A 20080-nucleotide genomic window follows, 5' to 3' on the forward strand; every position below is an offset into this window, starting at 1 on the left:
TTTTTTATCTTTACTTGATTTAGGCATTATTAAAGAATTATGAAACATCTTGTCCAAAGTTGGAAATTTTCTGCCTTAGAAGATTTTTAGAATGGGAGAGACATGAGATATACAGCATATTCTTCTCATTTAAAAATCTTGAAAATTTCGGCTTCCCTGGTGGCACAGTGGTTGGGAGTCCGCCTGCCAGTGCAGGGGACATGGGTTCGAGCCCTGGTCCGGGAGGATCCCACGTGCTGCGGAGCAACTGGGCCCGTGCGCCACAGCTGCTGAGCCTGTGCTCTGGAGCCCGAAAGCCACAACTACTGAGACCCACGCACCTAGAGCCTGTGCTCTGCAACAGCTGAAGCCACTGCAATGAGGGGCCTGGGCACCGCAATGAAGAGTGGCCCCTGCTCCCTGCAACTAGAGTAAGCCCGTGTGCAGCAACAAAAACCCAATGCAGCCAAAACTAAATAAAATAAAATAAATTTATTTTTTTAAAAATCTTGAAAATTTGTCACTCTCTCTCATACATTTTGAAGTCATTATTTTTATCCCCAAACTATATAAAATTACTTTTATTTATTTGATGTCAATGGTTTTCTTTTTCAATAGATTGAACTAAATAATCTTTGATGTTGATTCTATTCTTCCTAGAGATCCTAAACTCTGTGATTTTAGTGGAAAATCAGCAATACATTATGTGTCACAAATAGGAAGTTTCAGGAAACAGCAGTTATTGGACATTCTAATGAATTCTATGCCAAAACCAGATAAATATTTCTATTCCACTTTCATAATTCTCTAACTACAAAAGCCCTATTAGAAATCTTTCTTTTTCTACATGGACTTGATGGATCCGTTTACAGAAATCAAACTAAATGTGTATATATGTATAAATGAATCACGTTGCTGTACAGTAGAAATTAACACAACATTGTAAATCAATGATGCTTCAATAAAATTTTTAAAAAAGAAATCAAGTGAACAACTATTTATTGAGCAGGGACTTTGTACAAGACCCAAAACTAGATACTCTGAGGCAGACGAAGAAGTCTAAGACATGGTCCAAACTTCTGAAAGTGTTCAGTACAGTCAGGGACACATCATGTAAGTCAGAGGAGAAAGAGCTTGTTGTAAACTTGAAAGGGGAAGAAGGACTTACAGTGGTTCTCATATGCTGGATAAGATAGGAAGGAAGAGAAGAAGAGAGAAGGTGTGATATAGGCAGGGAGAAAGAGTCTGAGCAGGACAAAAAAACCAGCCACAGAGAAAAGTGTAATAGAAAAAATGCCACTGAACCACATGTGACTGTGAAAGCTGCTTGACTTTATTGTTTGATTGGCTTTTTTTGGAAGCTTCTTGCAGGGAACAAGGTTATCCCCAGGGAGGTTTCATGGAAGTGGTGAGACTCAATCTGGTCCTTAAAAAATGATGAGATTTGATTTTGTGGAGCAGAGGCATCATGCTGTAAGTGAGCATGGCTTATCCCAGGAGCAAATGGGAGACTAGAACCAACAGTTCATGTCAGGAAAAAGGAATACAGAAGATTAGATACATAAAGAAACTGGGTCCAGGGACTTCCACGGTGGCACAGTGGTTAAGAATCCGCCTGCCAATGCAGGGGACACGGGTTCGAGCCCTGGTCCAGGAAGATCCCACGCATCACGGAGCAACTAAGCCCGTGCGCCACAACTACTGAGCCTGTGCTCTATAGCCCACGAGCCGCAACTACGGAAGTCCTCATGCCTAGAGCCTGTGCTCCGCAACAAGAGAAGCCACCGCAATGAAAAGTCCACGGGCCATAATGAAGAGAAGAGTAGCCCCCGCTCACCGCAACTAGAGAAAGCCTGCACGCAGCAATGAAGACCCACAGCAGCCAAAAATAAATAAATAAAATAAATAAATTTATTAGGAAAAAAAAAGAAAGAAACTGGGTCCATTGAGGACTCATTAAATGTCAGCCTGAAGGACATTTTTTTTTCCCAATAAAATAAGAGTCACTAAAGAATTTTAAGCCAGGTAATGATGAAAGCCATGTTTTAGGAAATTTAACCTGTCATTGTGTTGGATGAATTTGAAAGAAGAGACTCATACCAGGGAAGCTCTCTTAAGAAACTACAGAAGTACCTGTGTGCGTTTATAAGAACCAGGAGAAGAGTCTTTGGTCATGGTGTGTAGTGGTCCTGAGAAGTGCTGGGTATGGTGAGTCTAAGAGATTGTGAAAGAATTCACAGAATTTAGTACTGTAACATTGATAGAGGAGACACAGAGACGAGGGTTGAGGGAGTTGAGTTAAACATGATTCCAAAGTTTCAGCCCTAGGAAGTGGGGAGATAGAAATACAATCAACAAGATAGGAGAACACTTTGGTTTTGTGAGGATGTTGAAGCTAATGAGTTGTAAAACACTACATTTGATGGAAACTTAGGATGTTCAAAGTAGCAATTTTCTGTAGGACAGGGCTTGTGGGAATGGATGGGTTGATATGTTCTTTTGGGAGTTCTCTACAAGGAGATTGTGAGGACCTGAGAGTAGGTAAGATAACTAAAGTACTGATGATGGTAAGAAAATTGCAGGGGCTGAACAGAGGAGGTGCGCCCACAGTTAGAGAGAGCTGTGCACAAAGAGACTCAGGGGAATGAGAAAAGGAGGAGAATTGGGAGAGAGTTACAAGAAGGAAGGAGTGGGAAACAACGTCAAATTGGAAAAGAGGTTACAAAGCAGATGTGATAAGGAAGTGAGAGTTTCAATGGCAGGATAGAGGCAGAAGACAGGTTGCAAAGAGTAAAGAAAGAGGATATGGTGAAGAAATGGAGGATATGATTATAGATCACTCGTTCAAATTTGTTTCAGTTATTAGGATAAATGGAAGAACGATTGCAAGAGGAAGTTTTCATGGACAAGCCTGTGCTTATTTGAAGAAGTCAGGATAGCAGGAGAGGGATGAATATGAGAGCAATGTCCCCCAAGAACTAACTGGAAATTCACTGTTTGGTGTTTAGAACTCTATCAGTTTAATGTGGCTTCAAGTGCTGGACAGGAAGTGTGCTCGAAACTTTGGCCCCCTTTTAAAAATAAACAGACAAAACCCCGTTCATTCTGTGGACTTTTTTTTTTTTTAATTAAGGACAATTTTTATTTCCTTCTTTTTTTTGTTATTACATTAAAATAAATTTTAAATGTTTAATAATTGTCATAATCTTAATAACACATAAACATTTTTCCATGTTTTCTTTTGATTTTTGTCCATTTACATGCATATTTTTCACATATTTTTATCTTTAATCTATTTTCTATGTTATCTTCTATATTTCCACTTAATATTAATGACAAACATTTTTGTATGTTTTTACCTTACCATCCATCACCTTCCTGTCTGTATGATAATAATTTCTCTTTCCTTATTTTTCTTTTTTTTTTAACATCTTTATTGGAGTATAATTGCTTTACAATGGTGTGTTAGTTTCTGCTTTATAACAAAGTGAATCAGTTATACATATACATATGTTCCCATATCTCTTCCCTCTTGCGTCCCCCTCCTTCCCACCCTCCCTATCCCACCCCTCTAGGTGGACTCTTGTTGTGAAAATTATGGCCCTGAAGCTTCATCAGGATCCCAGTCCACTATTTCAAGAAAATCTTAGACAAAATGGAACTGATTTTAGAACCTAGAGCTAGATCTTGCTGTGAAACTGCTGGAGATGCATCTCATCAAAACACATTATTATGTTTCTTTTGGCAGAAAGACATGCTGAATCATTGCTTGACATTTGTCATGATACAAACTCTTCTCCAACTGATATGATGACAGTCACTAAAAACCAAAATATAATCTTGCAGAGCATCAGCAGCAGGGAGGTAAGAAACTCTCTTTAAAAAAACAAAGTAAAAGAAAAATGGATAAGCTACTCCATCTACACTTAACTGTATTTACATCTACTTCATTTGTGTTGCTTGAATATTTATAACAATCATATATTACAATTATAGATTTAAATGTGATTATAAAGAAACTTAAAGTACAATTAATGACAGTCTATCATGAGTTTAATCTCAGGGCAGTAATGAGTTAGTCAACTCTGAGTCTCATGCACTGTGTGTGTGTGTGTGTGTGTGTGTGTGTGTGTGTGTATGGAATACCACAGAATATTACTGCAGTTGAATCCATACTAAATAGTAAAATGTAGCTTGTCTTTATGTATGTTAATGTGGAAAAGGAGAAAATCATTATTCTGATCATGTCAAATCCATCACAGGGTACGACAAAAGAGGTACCTCCTCTTGGCCCTGGTCATCACCCCCTGCCCATGATGAATGACTCCATAAAGTATAGTAGCAGTAGTGGTAACAAACATCGTGCCCATGGAAAATTATGGAATGATTCCCAAGAGGTACAGTAAACTGGTAAAGTGGTTACCTAAAGGAACAGAATTGGAGAAAAACTTTAAAAGGTATACTCATGTGTACCTTTTGAATTTTTATAAAAATTAACATAGCCCAAACTGTTAAAAATATTACTACTCTATGGGAATTCCCTGGCCGTCCAGTGGTTAGGATTTGGTGCTTTCACTGTGGGGACCTGGATTTGATCCCAACCAAAAAAAGAGAAATTCCTACCCTATATTTTATTGGTAATAAAGAATATGACCACACAATTGTCTATTTCTAAAAGGTAATGAGGTATGTACTATAATATGTATAAACAATACGAAGAGTTTTGGAGATGGTGGAGTAAGATCTTTCAGTCCCTTTCTCCTTCCAAAAACCATCCCCAAATAACAAGAAGACAAAAAACAAAAATTTGAGTAAAAAATTAGTGGTTTTTTACTAGTTTTGAGAGTTGGTTGAGAGTGGTTGAGAGTCCACCTGCTGATGTAGGGGACACGGATTCGTGCCCCGGTCCGGCAAGATTCCACGTGCCGCGCGTGCGCAGAGAGGCTGGGCCCGTGAGCCATGGCCACTGAGCCTGCGCGTCTGGAGGCTGTGCTCCGCAACACGAGAGGCCACAACAGTGAGAGGCCCGCGTACCAGAAAAAAAAAAATTAGTTTGAAATAAGTATAGATTCACAAGAACTTGTAAAAATAGTACAGAGAGGTGCTGTATAACCTTCACAAGCTACCACCAATTGGAATTATCATCATAACTATAGCTGATTGTCAAAACTAGGAAACTGATATTGACACAATACAAGGAACTAGACTACAGACCTTACTTGGATTTCACTAGTCTTTGAATGCATTCCTTTTTCTTCTTCTGTTTTCGTGTGCCTGTGTGTACAGTTCTATGACATTTTATCCCCTGTATTATCATGATCAAGATACAAAACTGGTCTGTCTCCACAAAGGAACGCGCTCTTACTCCTCTCTTTACTGCCACATCCTCCCTGCTAACTCCTGGCAACCACTGATCTATTCTCCAACTGTATAATTTTGTAATTTCACAAAGGTCATATAAATGAAATTATCATACATGTGAACTTTTAAGATTGCTTTTTCAACTCAGCATAATGCTCTTGAGATAGAGCCAATCTGTTGTGTGTACCAATAGTTTTTCTATTGCTAAGTAGTATTCTATTACAATTATATTTTGTTTCACAGTTTTTTAGCCATTCACTTGTTGAAAGACATTTGGGTTGTCTCTAGTTTGGGGCTATTACAAATAAAGCTACTATGAACATTCATGTATAAATTTTTGCGTGACTTATGTTTTCATTTCTCTAGGATACATGCCCAGGAGTCCAATTAGTGGGTCATTTGGTAAATGTATGTTTAGTTTTTTTAAAAACTGCCAAACAATTTTCCAGAGTGGCTCTACCATTTTATATTCCCACCAGCAATAAATGAGATGTCCAGTTTCTCTACACCCTTGTCAGCATTTGGTACTATCAGTATTTTCTATTTTAACCATTTTAAAAAATTTAAACCAAAATAAGTATATGGTGTTATCTCATTGTGGTTTTAATTTGCATTTCCCTAATTACCAATGTTGAACATTATAAAAAAATGTATTTGCGGGCTTCCCTGGTGGTGCAGTGGTTGAGAGTCCGCCTGCCGATGCAGGGTACACGGGTTCATGCCCCAGTCCGGGAAGATCCCACATGCCGCGGAGCGGCTGGGCCCGTGAGCCATGGCCTCTGAGCCTGCGCGTCCGGAGCCTGTGCTCCGCAACGGGAGAGGCCACAACAGTGAGAGGCCCGCGTACTGCAAAAAAAATAATAATAAAATAAAATAATAAAAAAAAATTTATTTGCCATCAGCATAAATTGTTCAAATATTTTGTCCATTTTCTGATTGAATTGTTTGTTTTCTTATCGTTGGGTTTAGAGTATTCTTTATATATTCTGAATGATGTGTGACTCGCAGATATTTTCTGCTAGCCAATAAGAAAAACTTGGAGGTTTTTTCACCTTTTTTTTTTTTTTTTTTTTGGGGTGCGCGGGCCTCTCTCTTTTGTCCTCTCCCGTTGCGGAGCACAGGCTCCGGACGCGCAGGCTCAGCGGCCATGGCTCACGGGCCCAGCCGCTCCGCGGCATGTGGGATCTTCCCGGACCGGGGCACGAACCTGTGTCCCCTGCATCGGCAGGCAGACTCTCAACCACTGCGCCACCAGGGAAGCACTTTTTCACCTTTTTGACAATTCCTTTATCAAACAGAAGTTTTTAATTTTGATGAAAACCAGTGTACCCACTTTTTCCTTTACTGGTCTTGATTTTTACATCTAAGAAGTCTTTTACTTGATCCGGGTCCTGGTTACATGGGTGTGTTCAGTTTATAAACATTCACTAGTCTATACACTTATGATATGTGCATTTTTCTGAATGTATGCTATACTCAAAAATAAATTAAAGGGAAGGGGTATGCCTTCAAATATCTGAGAAAAAATATGGTTTTCAACCTCGAATTTTATATCCAGACAAACTATAAGTCAAGTATTAGGGTTGAATAAAAACATTTTTCAGACACACAAATGCTCAAACATTTTACATTTCATACACCTTTTAAGGAAGCTACTATGTGCTCTGTTAAATTAACGAAATAAGATAAAAATGGAGGGGAAAATTGGATCCATGATTCAGGGGATCTGAAACCTAACACAAGAGAGGAGGGTATCCTTGGTATAAAGCAGAAAGCAAGTCCCAGGGCTTCAGCCACGTATGAAGTCTAGAGAACAAAGAGCTCTGATCCTTGGGGGATGGGAGGAGTGAGGGAGAACAGGATAATGGAGATTTCCAGGAAGAAGATGGAACTGATATATTATCTGATATATTTAACCAAGTGAAAAGACCACAGGATGTTTGGAAGATTTGAGTTAAAAAATATAAGAAAAGGAATTAAATATTAAATTAAATTGTGAATGAAATAAAAATAGGGGTTTTGGGTTTTGTGCAGGAAGTTATTCAGGAAAGTATAAACATACTACACTACGATTGCACTACTACAGTGCAATACATACAGTATAGTACAATACTCAAATAATCATAATTTGAACTTTGCCTATTGATTTAACAAGAAAGAGAGGGTGAATTTACTGGGAAGATAGAGGCAAAGTATAAGAATATTAAATTGTCAACTGCAATAATAAGAAGCCAGTAGGTAATATATCACTTTAGTGACAGCAGGATAAGTACATTATCTAGAGATATGGAAGAAAATACCAAAAGAAACACTTAAAAGGCTGGAACTGGCTGCCTCTGAGGGAAAGAGTGGGGAAGGTAACTGATGACCTTTTTTGTTATAAGTTTTTGTTTTTAACCATTATTTGACTTTTAAAAAATGTATAAGTTAGATAACAATGAAAACAAATTAAAAATTAAAATACAGAAATGGTTAAATCCCAACTCCTCTGGGGCAGGGGATGGGATGAGGTAGAATGGAAACATTTCTTTTTAATACTATTTGAATATTTTACTGTTGTGCATTTGTAACTTTTCTAAAGAGGTTAGCCTGCTTCTCACCAAAGTTGCTTTAGTACAGTGGTTGTCAAAAGGGGGTGATTTTACCCCTCAGGAGGCACTTAGCAAGGCTTAGAGACATTTTTGGTGTCACAACCGGGGCAGAAGCGCTGCTGGCATCCAGTGGGTACAGGTCAGGGATGCTGCTAACATCCTACAGTGCGCAGGGCAGCCTTTCCACAGCAAAGAATCACCCAGCCCCAAATGTCAGTAGCAGCGAGGCTTAGAAACCTTGCTGTGTAGTAGGCTTTGTCACAACATTGAAGGTTGTATTGTTTTTGATTACTGATATTACATAGTAATTGGAACAAAATACCTAGAGACCAATCTTTAAAATGTGTGTCATGCATCAGAAATTGATAAACAAAAACTCATTTACTTTTCTTTTTTTTTGTGGTATAGTTAGGAACTTTCTTTCTTAAAAAGACTAAAAATCCTTTCATATAAGTATATTTTTTCGTGCAAAACATTTTCTGAACTTTCACTCTATATTTTCCTTATTATGGTTGAAATAACTGAACTCATTTCTGAAGGAGAAATAGACTCTCACTATTGAATTTGCCTCTTCTTCTCAGTGCTTTCTCTAGTGCTTAAATTGCAAAACCCAAGGTCACTCTTCACTTCTTTCCTTTGAATGAAAGCTTGCTTTTCTTTTGGGTTGTCTGTAATAGGTTTTTATAGTTTACAAATATAAGCAGCTGCCTTGCTTATAGGATTGCTCCTGAGAGGCTCTTTATACCCTCTCCCAATCTCTTTTCATCTAAGGAGAATCGTCTTTCTAAATTTAATTACGTATGATTTCTATGCCTCTTTTCTGTGTGGTTGGCATTCTGTTGTTTACAGATTAGAATGCTATGCCCTCTATCTAGTCTGTTGTCACCTCCTGCATCACTGTCAATGGTTTATGAACTCCATTTATGTTTGGGATGTGCTATTCTAACATTTTCTCTCCTTCACTCACAACTGAGTGTCATTATTTTAATTTTCCTCCTTGTAGCACCCAAGCACTCCTTAAAGTCATTCATATTTAGTATTCTAAAAGAAATTAGAAAATTCTGAGCTGTTTCTACTTTTGTCTTCATTTCCATGATAACCTTCAAAGTAGACATTATTCCCTACATCCTTTTTGTTTGTGATACTTACGGTTTTTCAGTTTATTCTATGGAAGAAATTTTTGTCAGGAGATTGTAGGCATCACACATCTTTTATTTTATCTTTTCCTGTGCAAAACCTATAAATCAGGTTTGAGTATTCTTTCTTTTAATTTTGCTCACTGTTATTGATTCCTTTCTTTCTGGTTCTTGTTGAGACTCTGTTTCAAGTTTTTTATGGTAACAAGAAAGCAGAGTGGTTAAGACCTCTGTAACCAGACTACAGAGTCTGGGTGTGAATCCTGGCTCTACCATAGGCTAGCTATGTGACCTTGGGTAAGTTACTTAACTTCTCTGGACCTCACGTACAAAAGAGAATAATAGTTCCTACCTCTAGAGTTGTTGTGAGGATTAAATTAGTTAATATGTGAAAGGTGCAACAGTGTCTGGCACTTTATGTGTAAATGCTAGTCGTCATTATGGGTTTTGTAGGTAGGTGTGCCCACACTCTGTGTCTTCCAACTTTTCTTAAAGGACCAGCTAATGAATGAACTAAGCAGTTGAGAGGGGTGGGATAGGGAGGGTGGGAGGGAGGCTCAAGAGGGAGGGGATATATGTATACATATAACCTATTCACTTTGGTGCACAGCAGAAATTAACACATTATAAACCAATTATACTCTAATAAAGATTAAAAAAATAGAAAAAAATTCAATAAAGACTTTAAAAATGGTCCACATCAAAAAAAATCTTAAAAATCATGTACTGCTAAGTTATTACAATTGAACACCTAAAATATTTTCATGGCAGTATAAATGCAGGGTTTTATTTTTATTTTTTTCTGTGATAATTAAAATGAACAGAGCAAAAAGAAAAGATTCCCAAGCTCTCTTGGGAATTAATGAATGAAATATCAGATGATGTTTGGTGATAAAGGCTACCTGCTTGTCCAACAGGCATCTGCATTTAGGGCAAAGACTTTTTATCCAACAGTCTCCTTAAGTAGACGGTTCAACCAGATCACAGAAGCCAGAGAGCCACTTGTAACATCCAGGTTGTGACGGGATATCTTAACTACTACTTGCATCTATCACTGTTCTAGACATTAAAAAGGGCAAAATCACCAGCAACAACTTCTAATGAAGGAAACTGTCAACAACAATGAATTCTAATAGAAAACATTTCTTCTTTAGAGAGTTAGGAGTACTTTTTATAAATCAAGCTGTTTCTCAACCATGTTTTTCAGCATAATGATTATTTTCTAGAGGGTAAAAGGAAAGCTTTAGAGGTTGCATACCACGATTAGATCAAAAAGCTGTCATAGTGAAAACTTTAATCAGCTTTGCTGCCTCCTTTCAGTCTAAGGTTATATCTGCAGCTTCCATATGGGGCAGGGATTTCTACCCTCATCATTTACAAATGATGCCCCAGGGAGGCATTATGGAAAAGATCATGTTCCTTTGGGGTTGTTCACGGACTGTGGCCAAAGGATTCTTTCCAGTTACCCACCCAGATGGAATTTGGGGCAGTTTAACAGCCTGGACACGGACATGATAAAGTATAAAATATTGAATTTCTCTGTGTCTCAGTGATTTCAGCTTTGATCTTCATTTTTGATTATGCAGTTAATCACGTCCGTGTCTGTCTGAGCCTGGTGCTCTGGAGGCGAATAGTTTCCCATTTTTTTAGTCCTAAATGCTTTATCCGATTTAAAAGGAATCCACAGTGTGAAACTCTAGCCTAGAAAAAAAATCAACATTCACTCTGCCAACCAAGTACGACATTGAACAACTGAGTTTCTATTTTATGATATTTCAGGAGTTTGACCAAGATGATGTCTGCACTCATTCCATATTGATTAGTGAAAAAGGAGATCCAAGTGGTGATGGACTAGACTGGCAACCCAGGACAGAAGGTATCTGTCTTCTGTCCTTGATATGGTTACAAAGATAACATGGATTATTTGGATTTCCCCCCTAATTTTGGTAGTCCTCAGTGCAGGAACATTGAAATCACAGATAAGCGCAAAGAAAAAGAAAAATCACTTCTAATCCTATCCTTTGGTCCATACCTGAATCAGTGAGTCTTGTCAGTCTGCCCAGCCAAAATGAGCATCCCTCTTCTGTCTCTCCTCTTTGTTCTACCCGACTCCAGCTCAGCCTACTGTCCTCATCTCCTATCTTTTCTGTCTAATAACATCTTTTTCCTCATTTCTTTCCTCTCAGAATCTTCCATCAGCTCCAGGGATCTGTTCTCTTCCAGGACCAAGCATTTCTCCACTATCTGTCATCCCAGAGCTCCTCCCTTGAGGGGGAGTTGCGGGCCTGAACAAAGAACTAAAGCCCCAAGTTGCACTCTTGTATTCTAGGAGGTCATAGGTCTGGAATTTTCCAGAACAATGCCCATTCCAAATATGTCATCCTGTCCTACCCATAAGTGTCCTTGCATTGAACAGATCACAAAGTATTTGCAGATTCTCACTTCAAAAAATAGTCCTCACAGAGATCACATTTGTCTGTCATCTATTCGCCTATAAACTTTTTTTAAAAAATAAATTTATTTGTTTATTTTTGGCTGCATTGAGTCTTCGTTGCTATGTGCAGACTTTCTCTAGTTGCGGCGAGCGGGGACTACTTTTCTTTGCGGTGCGTGGGTTTCTCACTGCAGTGGCTTCTCTTGTTGTGGAGCACAGGCTCTAGGCGCACAGGCTTCAGTAGTTGTGGCACGTGGGCTCAGTAGTTGTGGCTTGCGGGCTCTAGAGCGCAGGCTCAGTAGTTGTGGCACGGGCTTAACTGCTCCACGGCATGTGGGATCTTCCTGGACCAGGGCTCGAACCCGTGTCCCCTGCATTGGCAGGCAGATTCTTAACCACTGTGCCACCAGGGAAGTCCCCCTACAAACTTCTTAAATGAAATGTTTATTTGAACTGCTCCAATCTCTCTCTGATAATTTTCCTATTTGTATTTCTAACACTCCAGGGAAGCTGCTCTCTGGATGTCTTTCTTCTCATCCCTGTCAGCCACTCTGAATGCCACAGTGCTGTCCTAGCTGCTGTCTCCTTTGGCCCCTTATGTGATGCTGCCCTCTTCTGGGGAGTCTTCAGTCTTTCTCAAACTCACTCGGTATCTCCTCTCCCCTGGCGGAGGGCGGGGAATAATTTAATAACATTTGAAATGATTAACTCCATGAACCCTGAAAGACCTAATTAAAATAAACAAGTTCTGATCCCCTTCCAAACAGTCTATGTGATCTGCCTTTGACTTTCAAAGATTTCAAAGCTGAGTTCTCAGAAGCCTGATTGTGTTTCCCATCATCTTCCAAGAGGTTAAAATAATATGTTTATTCTGCTCCATTTGGAAGTGACTTGCCATTTGAGGTGCTTATAATTCTTTTAAAATCGATTTGTAAGATTTTAGGTTTTCATATAGGAACCATAACACTTATGCAGCATCTCGACTAGGCCCTTGTAGTTTTAAGCTTTCATAACTTGGGTTACACATTTGAAAGAAGCAATTATGTTTCTAAATTTTCCTCTCATAGTTGATAAGAGTCTTCACTAGAGTTAATTACTCTTTTAAGTCACAAAGCCTGAAATAAAACTGTTTGGGGTATTATTGTGCATTGTATACATCTTAAATAGCAATACATCTCTTTAAATCCCATTTACATGTTTCTACCAATAACATATTCCAGGTTGTTAATGTTAAAGTGCTTGCACATGTTATGAAGACTTTATGCACATACCATGTGACTATTCTGTTGTAGATATGAACATTTTAACATTTTATTTATTTATTTTTGGCTGTGTTAGGTCTTCGTTGCTGCATGTGGGCTTTCCTTAGTTGCGGCGAACGGGGGCTACTCTTCATTGCGGTGCGCGGGCTTCTCATTGCGGTGGCTTCTCTTGTGGAGCACGGGCTCTAGGCACATGGGCTTCAATAGTTGTGGCGCACGGGCTTAGTTGCTCCGCGGCATGTAGGAGCTTCCTGGACCAGGGCTCGAACCCATGTCTCCTGCATTGGCAGGCAGATTCTTAACCACTGTGCCACCAGGGAACCTCTAGATATGCACGTTTAGTTTATATCTGTTCATTGTATTACTCTTTTAAAAGGGGAGCATCACTGACTAAAGTATGTATAAACTTTATATAATGTTTGGATAACTCCCCTGGTCTTTTTTTTTTTTTTTTTGCGGTACGCGGGCCTCTCACCGCTGTGTCCTCTCCCGCTGCGGAGCACAGGCTCCGGACGCGCAGGCTCAGCGGCCATGGCTCACAGGCCCAGCCGCTCCTCGGCATGTGGGATCCTCCCGAACCGGGGCACGAACCCGTGTCCCCTGCATCGGCAGGCGGACTCTCAACCACTGCGCCACCAGGGAAGCCCCTCCCCTGGTCTTTTAACAACTAATTATTCCTGCAGCATACATTTGCTTTATTATGGGCTTTTACAGATGGTAACTTGTAAAATAAAATCCCCCCGCAAAATCCCTCATCTTTTTCCTTAGTATAAAAATCTTGCATTCCTCAATCAGCTATTTTCCCAGAACATATCAGATGCAAACCTCATAGACTGGAAATTGAGCGTGTAAAATTACCCTTTTCATGAGTGAATAAGAACCTATTTTCTGAAATTTCTGGGCTTAATTTATTTTTAATTGTGTATCATCAGAATTCTTAAGTGTAGATAACAGAATCTACTCTACTTGAGTGAAGAAGCAAGGAAGTTTTCAAAGATACTAGAAAGTTCACAGACCATTGAAAAACCAAAGGAGAAGAACAGACCCCAGGTTGGATTGTCAGAAAGAATTCTTGTAGCTACATCTCAAAACTGGCTACTGACCCCCAGGTCATGCTGCTTCATCCACAACCAGGAGCTGCTCCCACACTGACCTCAGAACCTCCCTCCTCTGTTGACACCCACATCAGCAAATGATGCCTGTGCCTTATCTTTTCTCATGTAACCCATGTGAATCCATGTCTCAAGTTAGCTTTCTGAACTCTAGTTGCAAAAAAGGCTGGAAAATGTAGTTTTAAAAAATTCTGTTGAAAATCATGATTTAGGAAACTATCAAAACATGGAGAGGTTATCAAAATGTTTTGAACCTCGATTCCCATCAATTTAAATAGAACAAGTGGAAAACACAGAAAAGTAAGACTTTTCTGGAGAAAATAATTTTTCTTCATTGAATGAATTAGGTTAGGCCAACTTTAAATTTTCATTTTAATGATTTAGCACTTACATTAACAAATTAATCATCATTTCCAAACTTTTATGAATGTCATTTGCACCTCTTCTGCAAGGAAATTATGTTTCCGGTTGTGTTTAAATGTTGCCTTTTAGTTTCTCTCCACTGTAACATTTTCTGGTGGGGTTAATTAATTAATTTTAAAGATTCTTTTGATGTGGACCATTTTTTTAAAGTCTTTATTGAATTTGTTACAATACTGCTTCTGTTTTATATTTTTTGGGTTTTTGGCCGTGAGGCACGTGGGATCTTATCTTCTCGACCAGGAATCGAACCTGCACCCTCTGCACTGGAAGGTGAAGTCTTAACCACTGGACCACCAAGGAAGTCCCAGGGTTATTTTATTAATACATCCTCTTACTGGAAAGATTCACTCAGATGGGAGCAAGTGTTTTATTTTTACATGTTAACAGTGCATCCTCTTTCCTGGATCACTGGATATGTTTAGAGGCTCCCGTGACTACTCACAGTATTCAAAAGACAAAAAGAGAACAGACGTGTTCCAAGATGATTTCAGAGCCAGAATGTTGTATAATCTTTCCCCCTCCCCTCTGCCATTTAGGACCAAAATTTTTTCTTTCCATTTAGGAGCCATTAACTTTTCACAATGTCTAAAAAGGTAGGTATTTCTCATACTTGCTTATTGTATCTTTGCTCTTTGTTTTAAAATAAAAGAAGAAATCAACCAATTAACAGATTTTGAACACATTAAATTTGCTTAAAAATATTCTGGGTAAAAAAAAAATAACCTGGGTTTATTAGTCCTCAATGATTGTAAAAGTACAGTTATTCTTAAGAACGTGTTCACATGAATACACTGCCCAGTTTTCTAATTTCCACAGCAAAATACTAACTGTACCTAGCCTTTACTAGAACATCATTTTCACTGACAGTTTAGTTATTAGGAAAGTATGCTGTATGTTTTTCTTACTCCAACTTGTCAGCTAAGTGTTTGCCCTCAAGGATGACTATAAAACTGATATGAAAGACACCCATATCCCTGTGCTATGTGGCTGCTTCCCACTAGCTATCTATTTTACATTTGGTAGTGTATATATGTCCATATCACTCTCTCACTTTGTCCCAGCTTACCCTTCCCCCTCCCCGTGTCCTCAAGTCCATTCTCTAGTAGGTCTGCGTCTTTATTCCCATCTTGCCCCTAGGTTCTTCATGATCAGTTTTTAATTTTTGTTGTGTTTTGTTTTGTTTTTTAGATTCCATACATATGTGTTAGCGTACAGTATTTATTTTTCTCTTTCTGACTTACTTCACTCTGTATGACAGACTCTAGGTCCATCCACCTCACTACAAATAACTCAATTTCTTTTCTTTTTATGGCTGAGTAATATTCCATTGTATATATGTGCCACATCTTCTTTATCCATTCATCCAATGATGGACACTTAGATTGTTTCCATCTCCGGGCTATTGTAAATAGAGCTGCAATGAACATTGTGGTACATGACTCTTTTTGAATTATGGTTTTCTCAGGGTATGTGCCCAGTAGTGGCATTGCTCGGTCATATGGTAGTTCTATTTTTAGTTTTTTAAGGAACCTCCATACTGTTCTCCATAGTGGCTGTAACAATTTACATTCCCACTAACAGTGCAAGAGTGTTCCCTTTTCTCCACACCCTCTCCAGCATTTATTGTTTCTAGATTTTTTGTTGATGGACATTCTGACTGGTGTGAGATGATATCTCATTGTAGTTTTGATTTGCCTTTCTCTAATGATTAGTGATGTTGTGCATTCTTTCATGTGTTTGTCGGCAATCTGTATATCTTCTTTGGAGAAATGTCTATTTAGGTCTTCTGCCCATTTTTGGATTGGGTTGTTTGTTTTTTTGTTATTGAGCTGCATGAGCTGCTTGTAAATTTTGGAGACTGATCATTTGTCAGTTGCTTCATTTGCAAATATTTTCTCCCATTCTGAGGATTGTCTTTTGGTCTTGTTTATGGTTTCCTTTGCTGTGCAAAAGCTTTGAAGTTTCATTAGGTCCCATTTGTTTATTCTTGTTTTTATTTCCATTTCTCTAGAAGGTGGGTCAAAAAGGATCTTGCTGTGATTTATGTCACAGAGTGTTCTGCCTATGTTTTTCTCTAAGAGTTTGATAATGTCTGGCCTTACATTTAGCTCTTTAATCCATTTTGAGTTTATTTTTGTGTATGATGTTAGGGAGTGTTCTAATTTCATTCTTTTACATGTAGCTGTCCAGTTTTCCCAGCACCACTTGCTGAAGAGGCTGTCTTTTCTCCATTGTATATTCTTGCCTCCTTTACCAAAGATAAGGTGACCGTATGTGCATGGGTTTATCTCTGGGCTTTCAATCCTGGTCCACTGATCTATATTTCTGTTTTTGTGCCGGTACCATACTGTCTTGATTACTGTAGTTTTATAGTATAGTCTGAAGTCAGGGAGCCTGAGTCCTCTAGCTCCGTTTTTCTTTCTCAAGATTGCTTTGGCTACAGGGTCTTTTGTGTTTCCATACAAATTGTGAAATTGTTTGTTCTAGTTCTGTGAAAAATGCCAGTGGTTGTTTGATAGGGATTGCAACGAATCTGTAGATTGCTTCGTGTAGTATAGTCATTTTCACAATGTTGATTCTTCCAATCCAAGAACATGGTATATCTCTCTGTCTACTTGTATCATCTTTAATTTCTTTCATCAGTGTCTTATAATTTATTTTCATGTTTTTGAATTTCTTTTAATTTTTCATATGTTCATTTCATATAGTCTTTCACTTTGATTACATATTACAAAAGTTTCAGCCCACAATGCAATGGAAAATTTTAAAAGCATTCTTCACCAAAGATAGTTTGAGAAGCACTGGGCCTTTGGAGAATGGTCAAAGGCCTTTGGTCAACACCTTTGGAGAAGTACAAGGATGCACCCCCTACGTCTCCCCTTTGCCCCTCTGATTTCTCTGCTTGAGGAAACAGGGAATGGGAAAACTAAAGTGTGAGGGGCAGAGGGCATATGAGGTGGGGAGCAACTCAGAGGACAGGGAGGTCTTGTGCTTTCAGGAATACAGCCATTCCACACAGCAGCACCGTTTGGAAGTAGTCCTCCAAACTTTCTAGTGATGTTGGGCTGGGCTGAGAACTGGAGACCCAGAAGACATGGGGAATGACTTTTAAATCAAACCGTTTCTCCTGCCTTTTAGTCAGATAACCTCAGTGCATCAGGAATGGGTACCAGCACATTCTGTTTCACTTCCAATTAAATTGAGATGGTAGGCTCCAGGACAAATATGGTGACCAGGCAGCCTTTACTCCTGAAGAAAGAGGAACATTACCAGTAGCTCTGCAATGTGAACTTGGGCTTTTTTTTGCCAAGACCTTGCTTAGAACCGAACATCTCCAAGTCTGTAGCCAGAGAAGATGTTCCTCACTTTCTGAAGGGGCAGCCGAGAAAATCTGAAGGTGAGTTCATTTAATTACACAGTTATTCCTTTATTCTTTCGTCCATAAATATTTCTTTACTGACCTTTTTCTTCAGCGTTTGAAAATCTTTCCAGGGAACTCATATTTGGTTTATTTTTATCTATGGGAGTTTGGGGGGCCTCCTGAGGATGCTTTCCTCCAAGATTTGAGTTAGCTGTTCTATCTAGCCCAAGACTTATTTACCAGATAGCACACTGGTGCCAGTGTTTCCCCTTAGGACGTTGCTCTCATTGATGTCTGCTTACCACTGTCCGAAACCAAGTGGCCTAAACTACCAGGGCAAACCTATTGTCCAAAATTTTGCATTTATTGGCTTATTGCAATGAGAGATATCGCACAGCAGAGGAAATGTGAAGCATTTCACCAAAAAAAGGGAAAAAAATAGAATTATTTTTATAGGATTTGGGTGCAAGGGTAGAGCTCAAATGAAATTTAAATGACGCAGTGGTGTTTTAAAAAATTTTTTTAATTTTAAATTTATTGTGGTACAATGTACATCACATTAAATTTACTATTTTAACCATTTTTAAGTGTACGGTTTAGTGGAATTAAATACATTTACATTGTTGCACAACCATTGCCACTATGCATCCCCAGAACTTTTTCATCTTGCAAAACTGAAGATCTATACCCATTCAACTTTAACTCTCGTTTCTACTTTCCCCCCGTACCCCTGGTAGCTACTGTTCTACTTTGTGTCTCTATGAATTTGACTATTCTATGTCCCCCATATAAGTGAAATCATACAACATTTGTCCTTTTCTGTCTGGCTGATTTCATTTAACATGATGTTGAAGCCGAGTTTCAATAGGCTGTGTATAAAAGTGTTAACATCAGGTCTGGACTGTGATGTAGACCCAGGGTCTTCTTCCTTGAAATCCAGAAATCTCACTCCCAGTTGTCTACAGCCTCTCTTCGGCCTCCTCTCTTGCCACTCTTCCTCAGCAGGTGCTAAACATAAGCATAACCAAACGCCTTCTGTTCCCAGAACAAATATGTGAATATTTGCACATGTTGTTTTTCTCTGCCAGAACATTAAGCCATCCTTCAGCTCTCCCCTTAGAAACCCCCTCCTATGGGAAGTCTTCCTGAATGTCCCCAAGACTGGGGGAGTCACCAGGCCTTTGGACTCCCATAGGATCCTGACCTTGTCTGCAACATAACACCCATCATGCTGAATTGTCACTGTCTTTTTTTGTGCTGGTCTTCACCAGATGACAAAGGCAAAAACCATCGCACCTCTGCACACCTCGCTCCAGATCTGACACATAACTATTTTAAAATATATATTGAATTAATAACAATGGCAGTCACCATTTATTGAGTGCCTATTACCGCAAGGCACAAATATTCACTGATATAGGTGATATTAGCATGCTTGTTTTAGAAATGAGGAAAGTGAGCCTCAGAAGGTTAAGTGCATGCCCAGGTCACATTAACTAAGGGGTTACACAGGCTGGGTTCAAACCTGGACCCCCTGTCTTTGAAGCCAATGTGCTTAAGCACTATGTCATGTGTGTTCAGAGCTCACATCGCCCATTTGAGCCCCACTTTAGTTATGAGGGAAAAAAAGGAGAAACATGTAGTCTTGTGGTGGAGGTGAATTTAGAGAAAAGGGAGGGCAGTTGGTTCAGGTACAAACTGGAGGAAGGATGGATGGAGAGATTGAATTGGATATCATGGAAATATCCTCTTCTCCTGGCCAAACCACAGAAAGTCTTGAAGACGTAATCAAAGTAGCACATTCAAACAAGAACAAACTGGGTTAGGTCGGTATTCTGTGATGGGATCTGCTCCATTGGTGTTACGATCTTGTCTGAAGAAGTCAGCTGGGTTTACCAGGCTGGTGTTTGTTCCCTTTTTAAAAATATTTTTGTTTAAATGCAATCTTAAATTTTAGACAATCAATATATATGTCGATTAAGAAAAATTCAGAAAAGACAGGTGAGCAAAAATAAAAGGAAATAAGAAGTACAAATACTGTTTCAAGACCGTTTCTTCTAGAATGTAATTCCACTTTTCTAAATAACATGTTTATAACTACATTGCTTGATTGCTTAATTTAGGCATTATCTATTAGGGTTTAACAATTTTATATTACTCTGTACACACACAGGCAACCTTCGAAATCTTTGTGCTTTAAAAAAATTAATATTCAATGTCTCCCTTATTATGACTAGGTAAAATACCATTCACAGCTGAGCCCCAGGGTGTGCTATGATTACATTGCTTTTCTTTTTAGACATTCTATTTATCCCGGCTTTAACACTCGCCTCATTTCACCATTTGCTTACTTTCTGTATATCTGTCACTAAGTCATCCCCATCCTGTCTGATGGACCTGTGAAACGCACCTCAATACAGC

The 20080-nt window shown here is 38.9% G+C and overlaps 1 protein-coding gene across 1 annotated transcript in view; it reads left to right on the forward strand.

Moving 5' to 3' along the window:
* The first annotated feature begins 733 nt into the window (after positions 1 to 733).
* MAP3K19 (mitogen-activated protein kinase kinase kinase 19) overlaps positions 734 to 20080 on the forward strand; it is a 36956-nt gene continuing 17609 nt past the window's right edge. The window contains 3 exon segments of the mRNA XM_027115559.1: positions 734 to 752; positions 3725 to 3843; positions 10847 to 10943. Coding sequence (XP_026971360.1) covers positions 734 to 752; positions 3725 to 3843; positions 10847 to 10943 — 235 coding nt within the window.

The sequence above is a fragment of the Aethalodelphis obliquidens genome, unplaced genomic scaffold, assembly GCF_003676395.1.
Source record: "Aethalodelphis obliquidens isolate GAN/ISIS:26980383/991018 unplaced genomic scaffold, ASM367639v1 scaffold2, whole genome shotgun sequence".
Lineage (NCBI taxonomy): Eukaryota > Metazoa > Chordata > Mammalia > Artiodactyla > Delphinidae > Aethalodelphis > Aethalodelphis obliquidens.